Raw genomic sequence first — 20,305 nt, 5'->3', positions numbered from 1 at the left:
AGTGGCTCATTATGGAAAAGTGAATGGGAATGTTCAATATTACAGAAGTAATAGAATCAAGTGGAATTGTGCCCGTGCAGATACATTTATACTAACATATAGAATGAAATTATTTGAAGTTTTGGGGTTGTTAGTGTTGACAACCTGGCACAAAACGTTATGTTTTCAAATAGCACTAGACATTTACATGAAATGGGCAACATTGTTAACCAATAGCATTACTTTGTGGCTTTTAACATTTAATTACTTTGTGGGTTCATACGTAAGTTATTCTCATGTGCATTCATTTGTAACAACACAATAACACTTCAATGATAGGGTTGTAATCTATGAACCATTATTTCCTATTGGCGGCCGTTAATTGACTTCACACTTGGACGCCTTGTCTTTCGAAAAGGATGCGGAATCTGACCCATGTTTAGAAACGTTCCGATGTCAGCAATCATATGCTAATGTGTTGATGTCTAGTGCTATTTGAAGACATAACACTTTGTACCAGGTTGGCAACACTGACAACCCAATAACCTTAAATTTGATTAGTTTCATTCTCTATGTTAGTGTAAATATATTTGCACAGACATAATTCCATTTGATTGTATTATTTCTGTAATATTGAACATTTCCATTCACCTTTCCATAGTGGGCCATTGGAGAGGGACTCGACATTTGAACATCCTGTATCTCCGAAACGAAGCGGCATCGGACTCATGTTTATGGGAACATTTTTACTCTTTTGGATGTCCGCAATCACCTCGTCACTTTTGGCCATGCATTTATGTTACACCCTGTATAAAACTGATAGGACTACGTATTGGAATCGAATCACAACTTGGCATTACTAAGCTTTGCTCTCGATTCTAGGATGAGTGCATTACGTAAGATCAATTACAAAGATTGAAGATGTAACGCATACTTGAATGAGTGACTTAGTGCGTTCCAGAAACCTCTATTCTGTACAGAGTTCATCAACAATATTAACCTATTAACACCCTCGTGGAAACATAATGCCTTTTCTGTTCCCGGAAAGCTTAACAAGTAACACCTCAAGAAGTTCACTGAGGGCATCTATTGTATTAAGTTGGAACGGAGTAAACCCCATCCAAAAGCAGGCTCCATGGGCCAAGGTGAGCCACTACCCGAGGACAACCACTACAAGCAGATGAGTTTCAAATGGAGCGATTTTGAGAGACAAAACGAAGAAGCATAACAAGGAAAGATCATTTCTATTATAATATTATTCGAAAGCCGTACACGGTTGGACGACTGTCCAACCAAGGTTACAGCTTCGTTTATGTGCATCTGATTTTTTTTTAACAAAAGAAACATTATTGCAAACTCTTATATAGCAGGAAGTAAATATTTATGTGGATATTCGTTATCTTAAATTGTACATTTATCAATAAAACTGCAGGTACCGCACGGCAAGTGAATAAATCTGTGGTGTAACTACCTCATAATCGGGCAATGCCAGCTCCGAGTCCTAGATTGACTATCACGAGTCTCTTCGTTTATACTCGTACAACACAAAATGCTGTGCTTTCAATGATAAACGTACAATTTTCTTTTTCAAGCACAATGTTTCTGTTTTTGTAAACTTTGTATTCATACGTCATTTACAATCAATGTATGTATATATTCCAAACTTTGAAAGCCCTCCTCGCTGGTTTAGAATAAAATGAGATTTCTAGTGTTACGTCCCACGTTATGCTCTTTAGGCGAAAAGAGAGACGCTAATTAGTTACAGTAAAAGATTATGGTATAATTGGTAGAATGAAAATGTGGGAGGAAATGAGAATCTCGAGAAAACCCATGGATACTTTTTGTTTTGTGACACTACCGTTAGATTTTCATCTTCATTCTTTTTCACGTCCAAATCTCGAACGTTTCCAGGCGTTTTCCATCGCCCTTTTTCTAATGTGCACGTTACTGGCCCACACAACACAATACTCTACAAGAAACAATCAATTCTTTCTGTCTCTCTCTCTCTCTCTTTTTTTTAATAAATCAGGATATATTTTTATTACGATCACGCACTGGGACTTCAAAGAAAAAAAAAAGGTTAGTAATTACGTCCGTTCATCGATCTTGTCACCCGTTTCTTCACACAAGAACTCTTGAACGGATGTGATTTCTTTTGCAAGAAGTATCCAGAGAGATTTCTTAGAACGAGTTTGATAATTGAGTCAATTCGTTAACACCTTAACGGATAACGAAAACTTTAACGGTGGCTATCTATAGCCTATGTCCTATATATATATATATATATATATATATATATATATATATATATATATATATATATATATATATATAAGCGAATGTATTTTGCATTTTGCAAGAAACAATTGGAGATATTTTCTCGTCCAGGTTCGTTAACGAAGTCAATCCGTTAGTTTGTTAACGGATAACGGCGATTTTAACGGTGGTTATCTATCATCCATATCCATACAAGTAAGTGAATTTTTAAATTATGTTTCTTGCAATAGATAGCTAGAGCGATTACCTCGGAAAATTTTGCTATTGGAGTCAATCCGTTAACGTGTTAACGGATAACGGCTACTTTAACGGTGGCTATGTATAGCCTATATCCCATACATGTAAGTGAATTTTTAAACTGTTTTTTTTTTCAATAGATAGCTAGAGCGATTAACTCAGACAAGTTTGCAAATTGAGTCAATCCGTTAAACTGTTAACGAATAACGGCAATTTTAAAAGTGGTTGTCTATAGCCCATATCCCATAAGTATAAGTGGATTTTTGAATTTGTCTTTTTGCCATAGGTAGCTAGAGTGATTATCTCGCCAGAGTTCGTTAATGGAGTCAATCTGTTAGAGTGATTATCTCGCCAGAGTTCGTTAATGGAGTCAATCTGTTAGAGTGATTATCTCGGCAGAGTTCGTTAATGGAGTCAATCTGTTAGAGTGATTATCTCGCCAGAGTTCGTTAATGGAGTCAATCTGTTAGAGTGATTATCTCGGCAGAGTTCGTTAATGGAGTCAATCTGTTAACATCTTAACAGGTAACGATGATTTTAACGGCGGCTAGAAACGTATGCAGGAAGTGGATTCTGGGGTCCGAAACCTCGAAATGCCTACTTTTCTACAAATTTAACATAATTTTAGGGATGTTTCTTTAAATATAAATTTTAATGTAATTTATCGTCACATTGAATTTGGACCCCTCCGGAAATAAATTCCTTTGTACCTTCCTGACTGTTGCTATCCATACCCCATCGCGTGATTCGCTTTACTGTCTCCATCAGCGTTCATATTTCTTAAATGCTGCTGTCGCTATTCCCGTTCTTGTTTTGATTTCCAATTCACATTTCAGGGCTTCACTAATAATAATAACCATGAACCAAAGACTAGTGACTAGTTCTACTTTCGGTCTCCAAATTTTCATATTTGTCATAATTCCTCTTGTTTTCAGTCATCAGTGATTTTCTCGTCTCTTTAATGTTAGTGTTCATCCTGTGTTATTCGGTATTAAGAATAGATTTTCCTCAATATGTTTATTTCTTTATTAAGCATGCAAGAGAGCACTGTAGCTCAGTGGTAGAGTGCTTACCTCTAGTGGGTGGAGTCCTAAGTTCAATCCCCGGCGAAATAAGTTTGTGGTAGACAACATCACGACCCGGAGTTTTCTCGGGGCACTCCTGTTTCCTCCCACTTTCTCATTCTACCTATTCTTCTATCATCATTCACTTGATTTAATTATCATCTTCCTTAGTCTACAAAGCAAGGGCGGCGATTTCTCTATAAATTTGAGGGGCTCAAACAGATGCAGAAGGCATATATATATAATATGAAGATTTTAAGACAAATTACATTCATGAATACAATGCGGGGGCCCACATTAGCTTTTTGGGGGGTGCACCCCCCTTGGCCCCCCAGGATCGACGCCCTTGCTACAAAGGCATAAATGTGGGACGTTAAACTGAAAGAAAGATATTAAGCATGCAAGTTGATGTGAAAGTGGTGGTCGCACGCATTCTCTTCTTTGAATTAGCAATCCTAACTGACAAGTTTAAATACTAAAACAGTCAGTTTGAAGAAAGAAGAAAAAGAAAGGATTGATTTTGAGTTTTACGTCCCGTTCAGCAGCGAGGCTATATGAGACGTGGACCTACTGATTAACGTGGAATCCGAACCACCTGAGCTCCCGCCGGGAATCGAACCCGGGTCTCCCGCGCCAAAGACGCGTACGCTAACCGCTTAGCCACGGAGGAGCTCTGAAAAAGAAAGGAAACTTGTGACGAAGAGTGAGTAATTTGAAGTGTTAAGTAACACATGAAGTGTACAGTTAACATTCCTGAGCTTCTAAATATGCTAATAGATACTGCAAAAAGATTAAGCATTGAATTTCTTTCTACAGTATTTTAGTCTTTGTATATATATATATATATATATATATATATATATATATATATATATAGATAGATAGATAGATAGATAGATAGATAGATAGATAGATATATAGATAGATATATAGATATATATATATAGATAGATATATAGATATATATATAGATATATAGATATATAATATACAGTCGTCAACATATTGCATACCCACTCCAACCATGGGTGTTCATTATTCGGTAAGTTTGAGTTGAGTTGAGTTGAGTTTAGTTTAACGTCCCGTTCAGCAGCGAGGCTATATGATACATGGACCTACTGATTAACGGGGAGTCCGAAACACATGAGCCCCCGCCGGGAATCGAATCCGGATCTCCCACGCCAAAGGCGCGTACGCTAACTGTTTAGCAACGAGCGAGCTCTCGGGTAAGTTCAAAACAGATACAGCAATTTCAAAATGAAATGAAATGAAACATTTAAGTTTAACCTTTAGGCTAAGGGAGACGATGATTAAGGCAAGTGAATGATGATCGAAGAATTAGTGGAATGAAATGTGGGAGGAAACGAACGGACACGATGTTGTCCACCACAAACTTACTTGGCCGGGGATCAAATCAGGGACCTTACACACTAGACGTAAGCGCTCTACCATGAGCCTCCGTGTCCCGTACGACGACTTCAATACACACAATTGTACGTTCACAGAACTTCATTCAAAATTGCTTTTTTTTTTTTTTTTGTATCCAGATTACCAACAATAAAATTCATATGAGGTAGGTACAGACTTTTCCAAAATACTGTACAAATTCACCCTGAAACGTGTTCAAGTTGGCAACCGAAGGTCACACAGCAGTTTTTGAACTTTGGTAGCCTACCCGCTGGTCTAATGGTTATCACGTGCGCCTTTGGTGCACTTGGTTTCGGGTTTTATTCTCGATTGGAAATCCTAAAATTTGAACGTTTTAGCATGGTTCAGATTCTACTTTAACTGTGTGTCTATGTGCCATGTAGCTCGATTGCTGAAAAGCGATCCTTAACTCTAATCCAATCACTGGTGCCGGCGGTGGCTCAGTGGTAGAGCGTTCTCTTCCGGTACATGGGGTTCTTGGTTCGATCCCTGCTCGCACCAAGTTATCTTTGTGGTGGACAAACACCGTATGCGAAAGTTTTCTCAGAGTTATCCCGTTTCCTTCCACTTTCTTCATTCCACCATTTCATTTATTTTTATCATCACCTTCTCTTTTAGTCTAGACGACAGAATCGTGGGACGTTAAACTTAAAGATTTCATTTTCTAATCCAATCAAACTTACATGAAAACTACAGGAGATTGCTTACATCTGCCAGCCCATTAACAAGTTGTACTGAGTTCACTAGTCCACGAGCAAAAAACTAAGGTGAAAAATGATTAATATAGAAGCCGTGCAACACGAAATTGCACGATGTCCTGTTTCGTATGAGCGCGGAATGCATTTGCGTGTTAGAAAGTTAGAACTAAACTCTTCGCAAATAAGATTGTGGGTTTTTAGTACGGTGCAAGGCACCGGTGCGACTGACGATTACAGTTTCGTAGAAATTGGACAGAAAAAGCAACGTTATATTGATGCGTTTCACTTTTCCTTTGTCAGTACACTATATAATAGCAATCACTACATTGGACTAAACCTTGAAAGATCGTTTTATGATTCGATACTTTGTAGTCTGACCACGATGACGCATATATATTTTTTTCTTGACCTTCTGTAGCAGATTTGCGAACGCGGAACTAGAAAGATGTCCAGGCAGTTCTTGTTATGTGATAAAATTTGATGTTGCGTATTTCCTTCTCTCTCTCCCTTTGTTTGTTTGTTTTTGAGTCTCTTTTTCTTTAAAACTGATACAGCATTTAATGAACAACTGTATGGCTTATTGTTCCACACATGTTTCTGATTTGAACCTCATTGTAATTCCGTAATATGAAAACTCTTGCGTATGTCTGATCGTTAGTATTCAAGGCCTTCGTAGCTGTAAACAGGACAATACGTTACTTATTAGTAACTCGTTAGTTCCAACTTATCCAAGTGTTGTTCTAGAAGCGAGAAGAATAGGGGGTTAACCAGTTTATTTCTCATATGGTTCCAAACGCAATAGAGAATTCTTTGACTGGATTTTTTTTATTGGTGCTGACTCTACATAAGACAGAATTTACTACTGAGATCCTAACTACCGCTGGAGTTTTATCCGAGGCGAGTAACTCCAGGGGGAATCAAACCTGGAACTGAGCATGCGTGTTACCAACTTAGTAGCAGAGAGACTAAAATGTGCAGGAAAACTGGGTACTAAGTAGTAGTTGTAGTGGAAGGATGACGTAGAAATGGGAATAGGAAAACACATACTACAAGAACTTTCTATTAATTATTCATTAACATACGTCAGTATTACTCCGATATAAATGTGCTGTCGTTATACAAAATCCCATATTCTTGACATAATACTTCATCCAGTTTCCTCGATTTCGAGCGGAAGGGGAATGTTAGGCTATATAAGTAAAAAAGTTTGTAAACAGAACGCTGCAGCCTAGCTGTTGCGCACCTAATCCTACATTTCCCCACTCCCTTCTCCACGACGATGATGTTTTGCAGTGTTGCAATCTGCAGGGAGCGGAATGGTCTGAGGATTTTCTACGACATTTGAGTGTAAAAGCTGTATATTGACTGTGCCAGTTCGTACCAATGAAAAAATAATAAAAAGAGAAATTTTCCTTTCAGAAGGCGTGAAGGGATCGCCCCGTCGGAAAGCGTCACTGCTTACAGTGTCTCCATGAGGTAGTCTGCGCGGGCCCGGCCCGTGAATTAATAATATGAGGCCCGACCCGAGTTAGAAATATGTTTTAGCATCTAGGCCAGGCCCCATGTGATAATCAAATTAGCCCGAAATAAGCCCGAATTACAAAAACTTAACAATTAAGGCAAAAGTGTATTTTTTATTTGCAACAATTAAATGTTTAATTTTGCAGTTTAAAAGCTTTCATGATTCAGAGACAACAAGGAAATAAAGGTTATCCTTTACATTTAGTTAACTATGAATTCTCTTAAAAAAAGAAGTCATTATATAAATTCTGATAATATAAACTGACATTGTCTTGAAGAAAAAACCAAGACACGTTCCCAATGCTCTTGTTCCTTTAATTCAGTGTAAGAAGCAGTATTTTCACTCAGAGAAGCTAAGCATATTTATTGCTGTTACTTTTAGTTTTTTTTTTCTATATTACACAGCTTTTCTCTCAATTGTACAGTGATTTTAAGTTAGGGCGTCTCAAGTTACAAATTTAGGTGTGCGTTAAAAGTTCTCCAGAAAATATCGTTGTATTATGCCCGAAAAGGTCCAGAGAAATATTATTGTTTATTTAAAAATTTACGGCCCGGGCCCAGCCCTAGGCCCGAGCTCGTGCAGACCTCTAGCATGAGGTTGCTTACCTATCAAAAAAAAAAAAAAAAGTAAGATTCGGACTTTAAACATTTTAGCAGGTGATATTTGTTGTAGCATAAGTTTGCTGAGTTAGTATCACTGGAACTTACAAAGCCAGACCAGTGGATGGAAGAGTAGTGGGGAGGACGGCGGAATACGAAGTGCTCCGCAGCGATCTGCGCATCTTGGTTTGAAACTTGTCGAGTTATAGGAGGGACAGAGTAAGATGTAAAAGATAAAAATTTTGGGGAAGCCATCCCCCATACCATGATAGGTCTATCATGAGTTCACAGTGTCATATATATATATATATATATATATATATATATATATATATATATATATATATATATATATATATAGCTTAAATTATTTTTGGCACTCAAAAACTAGGGCTAGGACCCCGGGCTAATCCCTCACTGACGGGGGAGTCCATTACCTACATGCTGCTATATCTATAACTAAGTAACTGTATGGCCTATGGAACCCGGAGGTTCAATATAACGTTCACAAAAGCCCTTCATTGACGCTTGTCCTTAGACAGTTGGACCCAGTTTCTACTTTGTATTTCTATTTCTGCGAAATACATCTTAATATTGTCCTCCCATCTGCGCCTAGGTTTTCCAAATGGTCACTTTCCTGACTGGATTTCCAGTTAAAACTTTTGAAAGCGTTTCTACTTTCTTCCATTCTGGCTACATGACCTGCCTACCTGAGCCTCCTAGACTTGATGACCCGAACAATGTTTAGTAAACCGTATAAATTATGTAGTTCCTCGTTATGGTTTCCGCCATTCCCCATTCCCGTTTCTCTTGGGTCCGAATATTCGTCTCAGGATGTTGTTCTGAAACACTTTCAGTCTATATTCTTTCCTCGGAGTAAGTGACCATGTTTCACAACCATACAGAACAACAGGCATGATTATCGTTTTATATATTTTAAGCCTCAAATTTCTCGACAAAATTCGCGATTAATTGCGACAACAAAAGATTTTGAACTGAATAATAACACGAATTCCCTGTTTTTAGTTATTTAATTTTTTCGTGAATATAGTTTTGATCTGTTAATATTGATTCTAGATATTTGGTAGTATCCATTTTGTCGAAAGTATTATTTGATATTTGACGCATCCATATAGTTTGCAGTATTATGATCCCGGCGAACTTCCATGTATTTAGTCCATGCATTTTCTCTGCTTTTATTTCCAATCCCATGCCCTTGCAAGTGTTTAATAACACTGCATTTCTTTCTATTTTTCTCCTATCAGCACCTATTATATTTACATCATCAGAATACGTTATAAACTGGTGAATACCATTCAGCTCTAGGCCCTGATTGCTGTCTTTGATTTTCCGTCTATGTGTCCGGGGAAAAATCGATAAGAATTCTGTAAGTTTAAGGAGGGATTCTCTCCTAATGTGTATTAATTATTTTTCACAGCGGGCATTTAAAATAGACAGAGCCCAGGTCAACACCTTGGCTTCTTCGTGGAATGATTAAATTTCCCATAATATATATATATATATATATATATATATATATATATATATATATATATATATATATATATATATACAAACATACATACAAACGGGACAATAAACTATAAAAAGCCAACCAATAAAGATCAGGACAGTATCTATATGTCATATTTAAAATAATCTATATTGTTTAAAAAAGAAAAGGACATATCTTTAATTTTGAAATCGGGAATTCATGCTAACATGGGTCTTTCCACAAATTGTTTACTCTGATAGATGAGTAATGAAGGACAAATTTTCCAGTGTGTTGGTATGCGTTATGGAGAATAGATTACTCTCAATTATAGTAGGGAGTGAGAGAGAGAGAAAAAGAAAGGATAAAAACAGCGGATGTGATGAGCGAACGTGTACCGTACCTGAGATAGCATGTGTTTCCACGTTTTCATGTAAGGTACTCCTCCTTTCCAGTTAGCCAATAATTACGGTTGTGGTAGGCGTGGTATTCTGCATTGCTGTCTCAAATTGTGGGCGAACCGTGTGATGACTCATGAGTTTTGTAGACTCCCGCCAAGCTGGGATGAACCTTTCTCACGCGCTGTATAGCAGAAGACTTTTCGAGTACCCCTCCAAAAGAAAAAAAACTCGGCAAAAAAGAAAAAAAAGCGGTTGATATCCCCTGGCAACTGGAAAGACAAGACAGCATGGTAGAGGAAAGCTTTGTAGCTCTCGCGGGTTCGGCATGCTTGCATGGCTTAGAGGCAGGGAATGATACGACGAAAGGACTTCTGCACTGAAGTCGCATACAAAGTGAGTTCCGGTGTCTTTTTTAGTGTTGTCTCGTGTGGTGCGAAGCCGAACGATAAAAATAAAAAAAAAAACCAGCAAGCACTGCGCACGTGAATTGAGATTCTCACACTTTGTACCTCAGGCTTTTCAACAACGAAGCAGGATTATCTACATCCAAGATATGAGAAAAACACATCCCATCAACGTCGCTCTCAACTACAGTATGAAACCAGCGTCCGCATGCTTGGCTAGTGAACAGGAATGGTTTTGCTCTACATCCTGTGCAACATGAAAATTCCTTGTTAAATTTCAAAAGACGTGCTCATCATCAGTGATGTTTTGTGTGTAATTAGTGTTATTGTAGTTGTGTGTAGTGAGATCTGCTCATACATCACATGTAGGAGGTGCACATTCGTTGGATGAATGACCCTCCTTCGGAAACCCACGCCTGTAAACGGATCGAAACCAACCGCATGTGATGTGACGGCAGCATTTGGAAAATGTCTGGTAAGCTTTTCATTGAAACGCAGGCGCATGAATTAAGATACACAGTAGTAGTATGTAATATGTTACATTTCAAAGTTAACTTGTCAAACTGTATGTGTTGGCAATATTTTTAATCGAAATTATCATAAGCAATAAAAGAAACAAAATATCACGTTATTCGACAAACCATGTTGTGGGAAAAGTAAACAATTCTCTGTAGCCATATAACTTGCACAAAATTATCAGCAATTGTTGATGGGTCAGTAGTCAGTAGTAGAGGGTTTGAATATAGTGCAAATGTTAATTTCCGGTCATATGAGCTCATACAGAGAAAAGTAGCATTCGCGAATTTCACCTATTAATTTTCACTATCTTCATTCTACTAATTATTTCATCGTTGTAAATGACTTGCCTTTATTATCGGCTAAAGCCTAGAGAGCATATCATTAAAACGTTGAAGAAGTGCACTGTAAGTCGAAAATGTCAAATTATTTTTTTTTTCTTGTGCTTTTCCTTCTTGATTTTCATAGCTTGTATTTGAAAGACGGCGACCGGAAGAAAGATGCAGACCAAATAATACCAATGTGGTCTGCAGGACATTAGAGCAATGGACTCATGTCCGAATGTTTTTTTGCTTTTTTAAAGAAATATCTGCTTTTATTGTTGTTATTGATATCACCTTATAGGAGAAAGCGTAGGCTATGTTTAGAAAGAACGTGAAATGTGTGGTTTTAGGCCTCACGATCGTGCCTATTAGGCTAAAGAGAGGCGAAAGTGAGTGATTAGGAAAGAATTGATGGAATGAAAATGTAGGAGGAAATGAGAGAATTCCAAGAAAATTACTGGTACAGTCTTGTTTGCCGAAACTCACAATGTCTGGGACCGAACCAGGGATCTCTCTCACCAGAGTTAAGCACTCTACCACTGAACCACCGTGGCCAACATTCTTCTTTTGGTAGAACATGCTACAAATTTTGAACCCCTATTCTACATGGGGTCTCCCCTGGGAGAAAAAAATCATATTTTCGCTTTCGCACGGATCTTATAGGATGCCTTTTAAACCATCGTAGTATCTTCATTCTAAGCAGTGATAGCTTAATGAATTAAATTGACTTTCATATATTTTTTGAGGAATAATAGCCCTATCGTATTACAACCAGTTCATGGATCGAAATCCATCCTGAGTCAATAAACATGGATAAGTAAAATGTACAAAAAGATTTGGATCTTTCCTTCAAAACTTCGGTAAGTGGGTTCGTAAGCAGGGGCGTCCTTTCGGGCTTCGCTTGAGGGGGCAAGAGCACCATTGACATAAGACTTCCACGTTTTGTATTAGTATATTAGTAGACAATCGATTAAAATATATATATATATATTCCTCAAAATCTTGTGGGGTGGCAATTGCTCCTACTTCTCCTAAATGACACCCCTGTTCGTAAGTGGAACGATTTATTACTGAGTTTTGTAATAAGTATGTAAAACAAGAAATGGATCTTTATATATTTCTTTAATCATGATTACAATTATGGGTGAAAGAAGTGTTAAACTCCATAGCTTTAAGAAACTGTAAACTTTCTATTATTTCAACTCGTGTGTGAAATCAACCCAGTTAACCCATTCACTAAAATTTTGTCTTAATGTTATTCTCCAGCTGTCTTCTTGGTCTACCCAAAGGTTTATTTCCAAGATTTCCTAAATAGTGCTCTATATACCTCCGGTCTTGTTTATTTCAAATGTGAGAAATGTAGTTCGCTCATTTTAGACTTGTTTGTTTTTATTATCCAGTGAGAGATTACATGTTGTGACATTTATTCTAATTTTGCACGGGAATATTTTCTCAGAACTTGGTCATGAGGAAACTTAAGATTCTCTTTTTTGCACATGAGTGAACAACCAATGAATAAGAGAATTAGGATACTTTGTTTATTTGTTTATTCATCTGCAAAGAACAGATACAAGTGACGTGAGACGCACGCTTAGGCTGGGCATTTTTTAACATTACACACACACACACACACACACATATATATATATATATATATATATATATATATATATATATATATATATATATATAGTATAATATAATAGGGCCGGATTTAGTGGGGTGCACCGGAGTACATGCACGCCCCTTCTATGTAAATATACACTATCTGAAATGAGAACCTAGCAGTGAAAAAGCCAAATTTTCCGAAACTTTCTGCTGTCATGTGTCCGTTTGATGCTTAAAAACAGCTTAGTTTTGCAAAAGCAATAGTTTCAGTCGATTTTTGAAAGTTGAAGGAAAAGGATTCACTGAACAGAGTAATATTCCTCATTCACACCACACATGCCTTAAAGGCATTTAAAAACTTAAATCAAATATAGTGGTAGTTATTGGTGCACCCCTCTTCAAGAAATTCTGGATCCGGCCCTATATATATATATATATATATATATATATATATATATATATATATATATATATATATATATATATATATATATATATATATAATGGAGGATATATATAAAGAACACAAAATGAGTAGAACACATTACATCCAAATAAGCGTACATCAAATTTTAAAGGCTCAAATTTGGATGGACAAATTCCGTGACATTCAATTTGTTTATCTTGTATGCTTAAGACATTAGCATAGAAAAAAATGGAGTTTGAGTAGCAAACTGATTATTCCTTTTATCCATGAGGGTGTAACATTGGAGACGTTCAAGTTGTTCATGATATAAATAATTTCCTGTAATTTTGATGTGAAGTAGAGATGGGTAGTTTGGTTCATTATTCGGAATTTGTTTTTATACATTCTACCTGTAAATAAGGATTCGTTCCTCTGGATTAAATCCTTTGGTTTCGTTGAATTGACTGAATCAATCATTGTTAAATGGTATATTTCATTATATTTAAGCGGTTCACATTCCCTTTTAACAGTGACGGATTAAAACCCAAGTTTCCACATGGTTCTCCAATATGATTCATCCTTTCAACCAAATTAGTCAAACCACGTTTAATTAACAGAGAAGTTATTGCAAAATCTGGTTTTGACAAGGAAAAGGAAGAATAAATACAAGCTTGCAAGGAGGGATTGCAATATTTCGAGACATGTGCAGAAAGTTTAATTTCTTCCTGATTTCTTTTTTCATTTTTTTTTCTTACTATACGCAAAGGGATGCAGAAGGTAATAATAAAGGTATGTTTTTTTTCTAGACATGCGCAGTGGGTTCAATTATTCGCTTCATCGTAAAATGTCTACCTGGATTGAAGTATTCCTTCTTTCCAACTCTGTACATATTAATCAATCAACATTGTACACTTGTCTGTCTTTTGGTTCCGTCAACCAAATTCACTGATTCAATCCGTCAACTACACTGAATGAATCCGTCTTTTTATTCCCACAGTCAATCCATTTTCTTTCAGAGATTCGATCGTTTCGTTCCACTAAATGATTCGTTCTTTTGGAACGAGTCGTTTTGGAACCGTTCATCACTAATGTGGAGTAATGCATAAATTATATAGAAAGTAGGTTGAATCCCATGACCACTTGTCCAATTTGAAAGCTAACATAAAAAGCCTTAATTGAAATTAACGAAATTCGGTAGGCACTGGTTTCTAAATGAACCATTGGTGACAAAACAAAAATGTAAAATTCGCCCTATTTCCTAATGTTGTGGCTAGAGTGTGTGCCTTTTATGTTCGATGCCCCGTGATCAATTCCCAGTGGGAGTGCATCGAATCCAAGAAAACTGGTTGATTTTCCTCTTTAAACTGTAGGCCTCATCTTATATAGCCTTTCTGCTGATAAAAGATGTAAATACAAAACAAGCCAACCAATCAAACTGAAATGCAAAGCTCAAAATAATAATTGTAGTAGTAATAATAAAAGATATTCACAATAATGTAAAATGCACACATTGATGAATAATTAAAACAAAGTAGAAAAGAATAAAAATTTTAGATAGACTTTAAATACCTACAAGAAATCTCACGAAATATGACTCAAGTTTCCAGAAAAACCGTCCCTATTGTTAGAGTAACGAAAATCTTCTTTATAATTTCCGGCAGAAGTATATAGGTGCTTATTTGAGGGCACTTAAGGAGGAATTTCTTGTATTTTTGTTGCAGCCCATTCAGTATCAAGAAAGGTCGCTTATCATTAGTAGCATATCCTTATTCTTCATGTCGTCTTAAAATTAAATCCTTGGAATTAATGACACCAGTGATTTCAGGATTAATTCAGGATTAGCCCGAGGAGAATGAGCTACAAAATTCCCCTGGGTTATCAGTTATTAACGTGGGGTATCAGAACTTTTGCAGTATTGCAAGTTCTTCAAGAGGAAAACTTCTGAAGTCGTCACTGTGTAACATTATCCTAAGGTAGAAACCAGAATTTTCGAAATATGCATGGGAAGTTCAGTAAATCCGTAAAAGTCATTGACACATGAATAAATTGTATTATCGAGAAAGCATCTTTTTCTCTATGGCATAGCGGAGACATCAACAGTCGGTTTTAATAATGATTGCTAAAGTTAACATCTTTAAATAGCATTTTGATGACTCGTTAAAAACGACACACTTAATGCAATATCTGTAAGCACACACTTAATACAATAACTAAAAAGACTGTGCAGAATTTGTAATTAACTGCTAACATACTTGTTACTAATTATTGCACTATGTTGAATGGTACGTAGTCAAAAAGACAAAAAAAATGTATTTCTACATTTAAATTACTATGCCTTTTTGTTCTAGAGCGCTAGAAAGTGTTATATTCCGTACGACAGTTTCTTTCGTTGTCATATTCGGATGTTCTGCTTTGCATTCCTGTGAGGAGTAAAGATGTAGGGCACAGAATGCTTAAGCACAATTTTGGCATTGGCAACAGGGTTTGTTATTTTAGGACAGCTTGCTAGAAAGTAGCAGAAACAACTGACGGATGATCTACCGTCTTGAGGGTTTCAATTAGCGATTCATGAAAAAAATATTTGCAAGTCAACAAATCTTGAGACGCTGCATAGAATCGTTTTTGCTACAGGATGCAAATTTTATTTATATCACCATTCTCATATATGAATTATATATATTGTATTCTGAAAATATAAGTGTAATATGTATAATAGATATGTTGGCGTATCATAGTATTACTTTTTAATACAGGCAAATGAAAAGAGATGTTTAAGGGGTTTGGTTTGTCAGAACATTTTTATATGTAACTAGCGTCAATTGCCTGCTTCCTGGGTTAAAATAACAAAAATTAGTAATAAGTTCCGTTATTCAGTCACTTTTAACTATTACTGAAGCGCTCTGATACATCATTTTGGATTATTTTTATATATCTCCCTCCTCCCCCTCGTGCAAGTTGTGGGGCTGAATTTATTTATTTATTTATCAATCACCAGATACAGCTCAGAAGCCATTTTACACTGGATATCCAACAACAACAATAACAATGGAAAGGATTTCGGAAGGTATCGGCCAGGGCCTGTTTAGTAGGTACCATCCCGGCAATTGCCTGGTAGGACTGAGGGAAACCCTGGAAAACCTCAGTCAGGATGGTCGGGAGCGGGACTCGAACCCACGACCTCCCGAATGTGCGAAGCCAACGCTCTACCACTTGAGCTACTTCGCTCGGTGAATTTGGATTTTAACAGCATCAGAAGTGTCACTGTACATCTCAGCGACCTCGAAAAATAAGGATTCGGATCAGTCATTTTTGATCATTATATATATATATATATATACCCCTCCCCTAAGTTGCACCGTCAAAGTGAAGTGATAAAAAAAAATCTCAGATCCGAACATCATCTATGTTGAATATTTGATCGAGATCGGTCAGGCGGTACAAGTGTTATTGCCACAAAATAGTCCGTGTGTCCTTCCGTCCGAGAAGCAAACAATCTCGAGAACTACGTGGTGAATCCTGACCATCAGATTTGGTCAGCTTGCAGTGTGTCAAAAGTTAAGGACCAAATTCGTTGACAGAAATTATATTTAAACCGGAAGTGTTAAATTGAACCATTTCTGGTTTTCATGTTGATCACTATAGAACAAAAGGGGGTAATAGATATCGAGAAGTGATTTTGGACAATTGATTAGGCGCCCCAAGAATTGCGTTCATCTTCTCCTTAGGACTACTTAAAACCGAAAGTGTTAGAAATCCAGTACAACTTTTGGTTTTAATATTGATCTACGTAGAGCGAAGGCGATAAAGATACAGCGAGAAGCGATTTTTTTTTTGGGGGGGGGATTTTTTTTTAAGAGAATAGGTACCATCTTTTTCTTTAACTCACTATTCAAACTGGTAGTGGCAGAAATTAACAACCAGCCCGGTTTTAACGTAGATTATTATGAAGAACTGCAGCAAATAGCGGGAAGCGGTGATCTGTAAATCAGTTAAGTGTCCCAAGAATATATTCCATCTACACTCTAATCTCCCTCTTCAAATCAGAAGTGACAGAGATCAACCACTTTGTGTTTAAACGTTTGATCACCATGCAGTAAAAACAGTAATGAAAGGAAGTGATTTTCTGCTAGCAGTTAAGCGTCCCAAGAATATATTTCGTCTCTATTCTAAACTTTCTACTGAATCCGGAAGTGATAGATATCTTTTAACTACTACTTCCGGGTTCAATATTAATTACGGAAAATGTTCCGCCATACAAAACAAACACCTTAATATGGTGTACACATGAATCTGCTATTGTTTATGCTTACATTTAGGTATTTTAATTTATTAATTATCCTTATATGTTTCATTATTTTCAATATAATATAAAATAACGAATATTTCAAGAATTGTTTTGCGTTGTAGCCACATAACCCTGACAAATATAGATCAGAAGTAATTAAGAATTATCATTTGACAGTGACAGACAACCTTACACTGAAATATGTGACTTCAATAACAGTAAATATATTTCAAAACACAATATTCAGTTTATTTCATAGTTAATTTCATACTCAAATTTCAATTCGGTTTATTTATTGTTATATTTTTAAGGTTTAGGTCCAATCCTTTTGCTCTTTGGGCTCAAAGAGACGATGAGAAATAACAAGCATGCCATGAGCGGCGTTCGAATAGTATTTGCAACCGCGTTAGACCACTCTACCATATTTAACCGGCGTACCATTCAGTGTTCTCTATTGAAAGATGCTTGCAATTAAGTTTCTGCAATAGAGTGACAACTAAAACATACAATATGGTATGTATTAAAGTATAAGTTTATATATCCAGTCAAAAATCGCCTGCGAGCTGTCCCGGGTTCGATTCCCGGTGGGGGGCACTCGGTCAAAAAGTGTTAAAAAATTTTTAAGGCCAGCCATCCTGAACGAGGTTTTACTCATTCACACCAGGCAAATGCCGGAGTGGTACCAAACTTATATGTCCCAGGCCGCTTCCTTCCTTACCCAATCCTTTCTTCTTTCTCTTTCCCCGGATAGTCCGATCGCCAAGGAACGTTTTCCCTCAAAACGTGACGGGCTAACATGACCATAGATGTCGAAAGCCCTGAAATCTAAATCCTGAATAAAAAATCGCCAACGTATTTCGTTTCTAAACAACTTAAAAAAAATAACCATAGGAATTTTAGAATCCCCATAACTTCTACGACTTCAAATTTTATTGAGAGATCCAAGTTGGCAGTAAAATGTCGGGATTTTGAAAAAAAAAAAAAAAAAAAAGAAGACGAATTTGAGCTTTTAAGTAAGTAAATAAATAAATAAATAAATAAATAAATAAATAAATAAATAAATAAATGCAAGTTATTGCAGCAGCTTCTCACAACTGTTTTAGTTCTCTTATTCTAGTTATTTGAAGGTTTTTGTTGTCTGAAAAGTTTCTTTGTAATCTAGAGAAGGTTACAGTCATTATAATATTTTTCAATGAAGATCCTTTCAACTCTGCACATGTTTCTAAAAGTTCAGTTACGTGAGTTCTGCGTAAATAAATGAACATATCAGAATTTTATTTCGCGTGTTGTGACGACATGCACGCCTGTTGACTTCGTTTGTTGTTCAGTTCAAGGTGTAAATAGTGACTAACTTCATACTTCAGTTTCAGGATTGATGGGAGTGTTTGGAAGTATATGCAAAGTAAAGTCACGTTTTAGCATTTTTTTTTCGTGTGTATGCTATTCGTTGAAGCTAACAAACAAACAGCAAGTGGAACCTAATGCTCGTAACAACTAGTTCATTATAAAGATGTAGAATGTTAGTACATTCTAATTTAATTCTACAGTAATTTAATTCTACTGTTTATTAAAAGTTATTTATTTTGTACTCTTTATTACAAAATAAATACAAATATTATTTAAAAAGTAGTTACAGAGAAACATAGACAGCATGATAAGTCATCGATTGCCGTTGATTTCATTTCTCTAGTTGCTGCCATAATGTAGATTTTGGGGTAATTCAAATTCTGGTCACATTGTAATTCCTATGGATGGCAACACTGAAAATTCTTCTCATTCGTATTTTCGGGTGTAGAATAACATTATCTATTACTGTGGTAAGTTAGATTTCATTATCACTTTTCACTTACGAGAAACTGGCAAAAGAAATATTTTAGCTTTTGAAAAATATTTAGTAGTCTGCCATAAGATAAATTTCATCTCCATCTTTCACTCTCTCCTAAAACTGAAAGTGGTAGAAATCTACTATGGTTTTCAGTTTAAGTTTCGATCTATATAAAAGAGAAAGTATAAGAGAAAGCGAGAAGTGTTTTTAATCGATTTAGCGTTCGAAGAATATGTACCATCTGTATATTAAAATATTAGGTTTATATGTTTGTGGTCAATTCCACTTATATCCTTGTGGCCAATTTCTTTTGACAATGAGATCCCGAAAACCAGAAGTTCTGGAAACGTGCTGTTTTTACTGGGCTATTTCAAACTTTGTGTAGACTTGTCAGTTCTCATTAAAAATTTTAAAAAGTGACGTTATTATTGTATTCAACATTTTGTGGGTCGTTCGAGCTCATAAGATTAACAAAAGATTAATTAACATTGTCGCTAGGGCAAAGCTAAGGTTTATATCCTTGTGTTAGGCAACCAGTAGAGGAGCTACGTGGAGCGGGTTGACGGGTATTGCAGGAACTTTACTTAAATCTGAATGACAAAACCTATTGCATGCTGACAACTTCTAAGGCCTCAAGAGCCACAATGAGGTATACGCGAATGGAAATGGATTTATAAGGGGGAAAAATCCATTTGACATCATCGGTCAGCTCTCCAGGTTTCCCTCAAATTCAACCTAAAATCTATAGATTAAAAGCAACTTTTATATGTTTGTCTATAGCAATTCACTCCCTTTGAGAGTTGTCCTGTGTTTCACTTATGTGTGTAAACAAACACGCACAGATATAGCGAGGGAATGAGAAGGAGGTCGTATCAGAATGACCCGCTGAGTAGACACCGCAGGTTCAGCTAGTCTCATTTATTTTATCGCTGTATAGTAATAACGGTAATAGATAGCAAGAAGCAGACTTCTGCTATCAATTATTTCAAGAATATATCTACCTCCATGGTAATCTCTCTACTAAGGCCGGAAGTAAAGGGCATCTACCATCACTTCCAGTTTCAATATCAGAAAATATGACATCATATAAGCCAAACTCCTTCGTGTGGTGTACATATGACTGTTTACTTGTTAAAATCGAGGGTAATAATAAAGTAAGATATCGCCTACAAATCGGTAACAATAGGTAGCTTACTGCCTTTGACATCCTTCTGATAACCTTAACTTGTAAAGAAAGTGCA

General features: G+C 36.4%; 1 protein-coding gene across 11 annotated transcripts in view; it reads left to right on the top strand.

Moving 5' to 3' along the window:
- Window positions 1–20,305, top strand: part of dop (microtubule-associated serine/threonine (MAST) protein kinase dop) — a 1,172,801-nt gene that overhangs the window by 1,019,818 nt on the left and 132,678 nt on the right. Inside the window, exon 1 of one of the 11 annotated variants that reach the window (XM_081761425.1) lies at window positions 9,966–10,576. The exons of 9 other annotated variants lie outside the window; for them this stretch is intronic. In XM_081761425.1, the coding sequence (XP_081617551.1) occupies window positions 10,493–10,576 (84 nt within the window). In that variant the 5' untranslated portion in view covers window positions 9,966–10,492. Of the gene's footprint in view, window positions 1–9,965; window positions 10,577–20,305 lie in introns of those variants that run through there. One more of the 11 variants, XM_081761428.1, reaches the window with a different exon arrangement.

This window comes from Thermobia domestica, chromosome 6, assembly GCF_964235325.1.
Source record: "Thermobia domestica chromosome 6, izTheDome1.hap1.1, whole genome shotgun sequence".
Taxonomy (NCBI): Eukaryota; Metazoa; Arthropoda; class Insecta; order Zygentoma; family Lepismatidae; genus Thermobia; species Thermobia domestica.
This window is presented reverse-complemented; position numbering and strand designations above follow the sequence as displayed.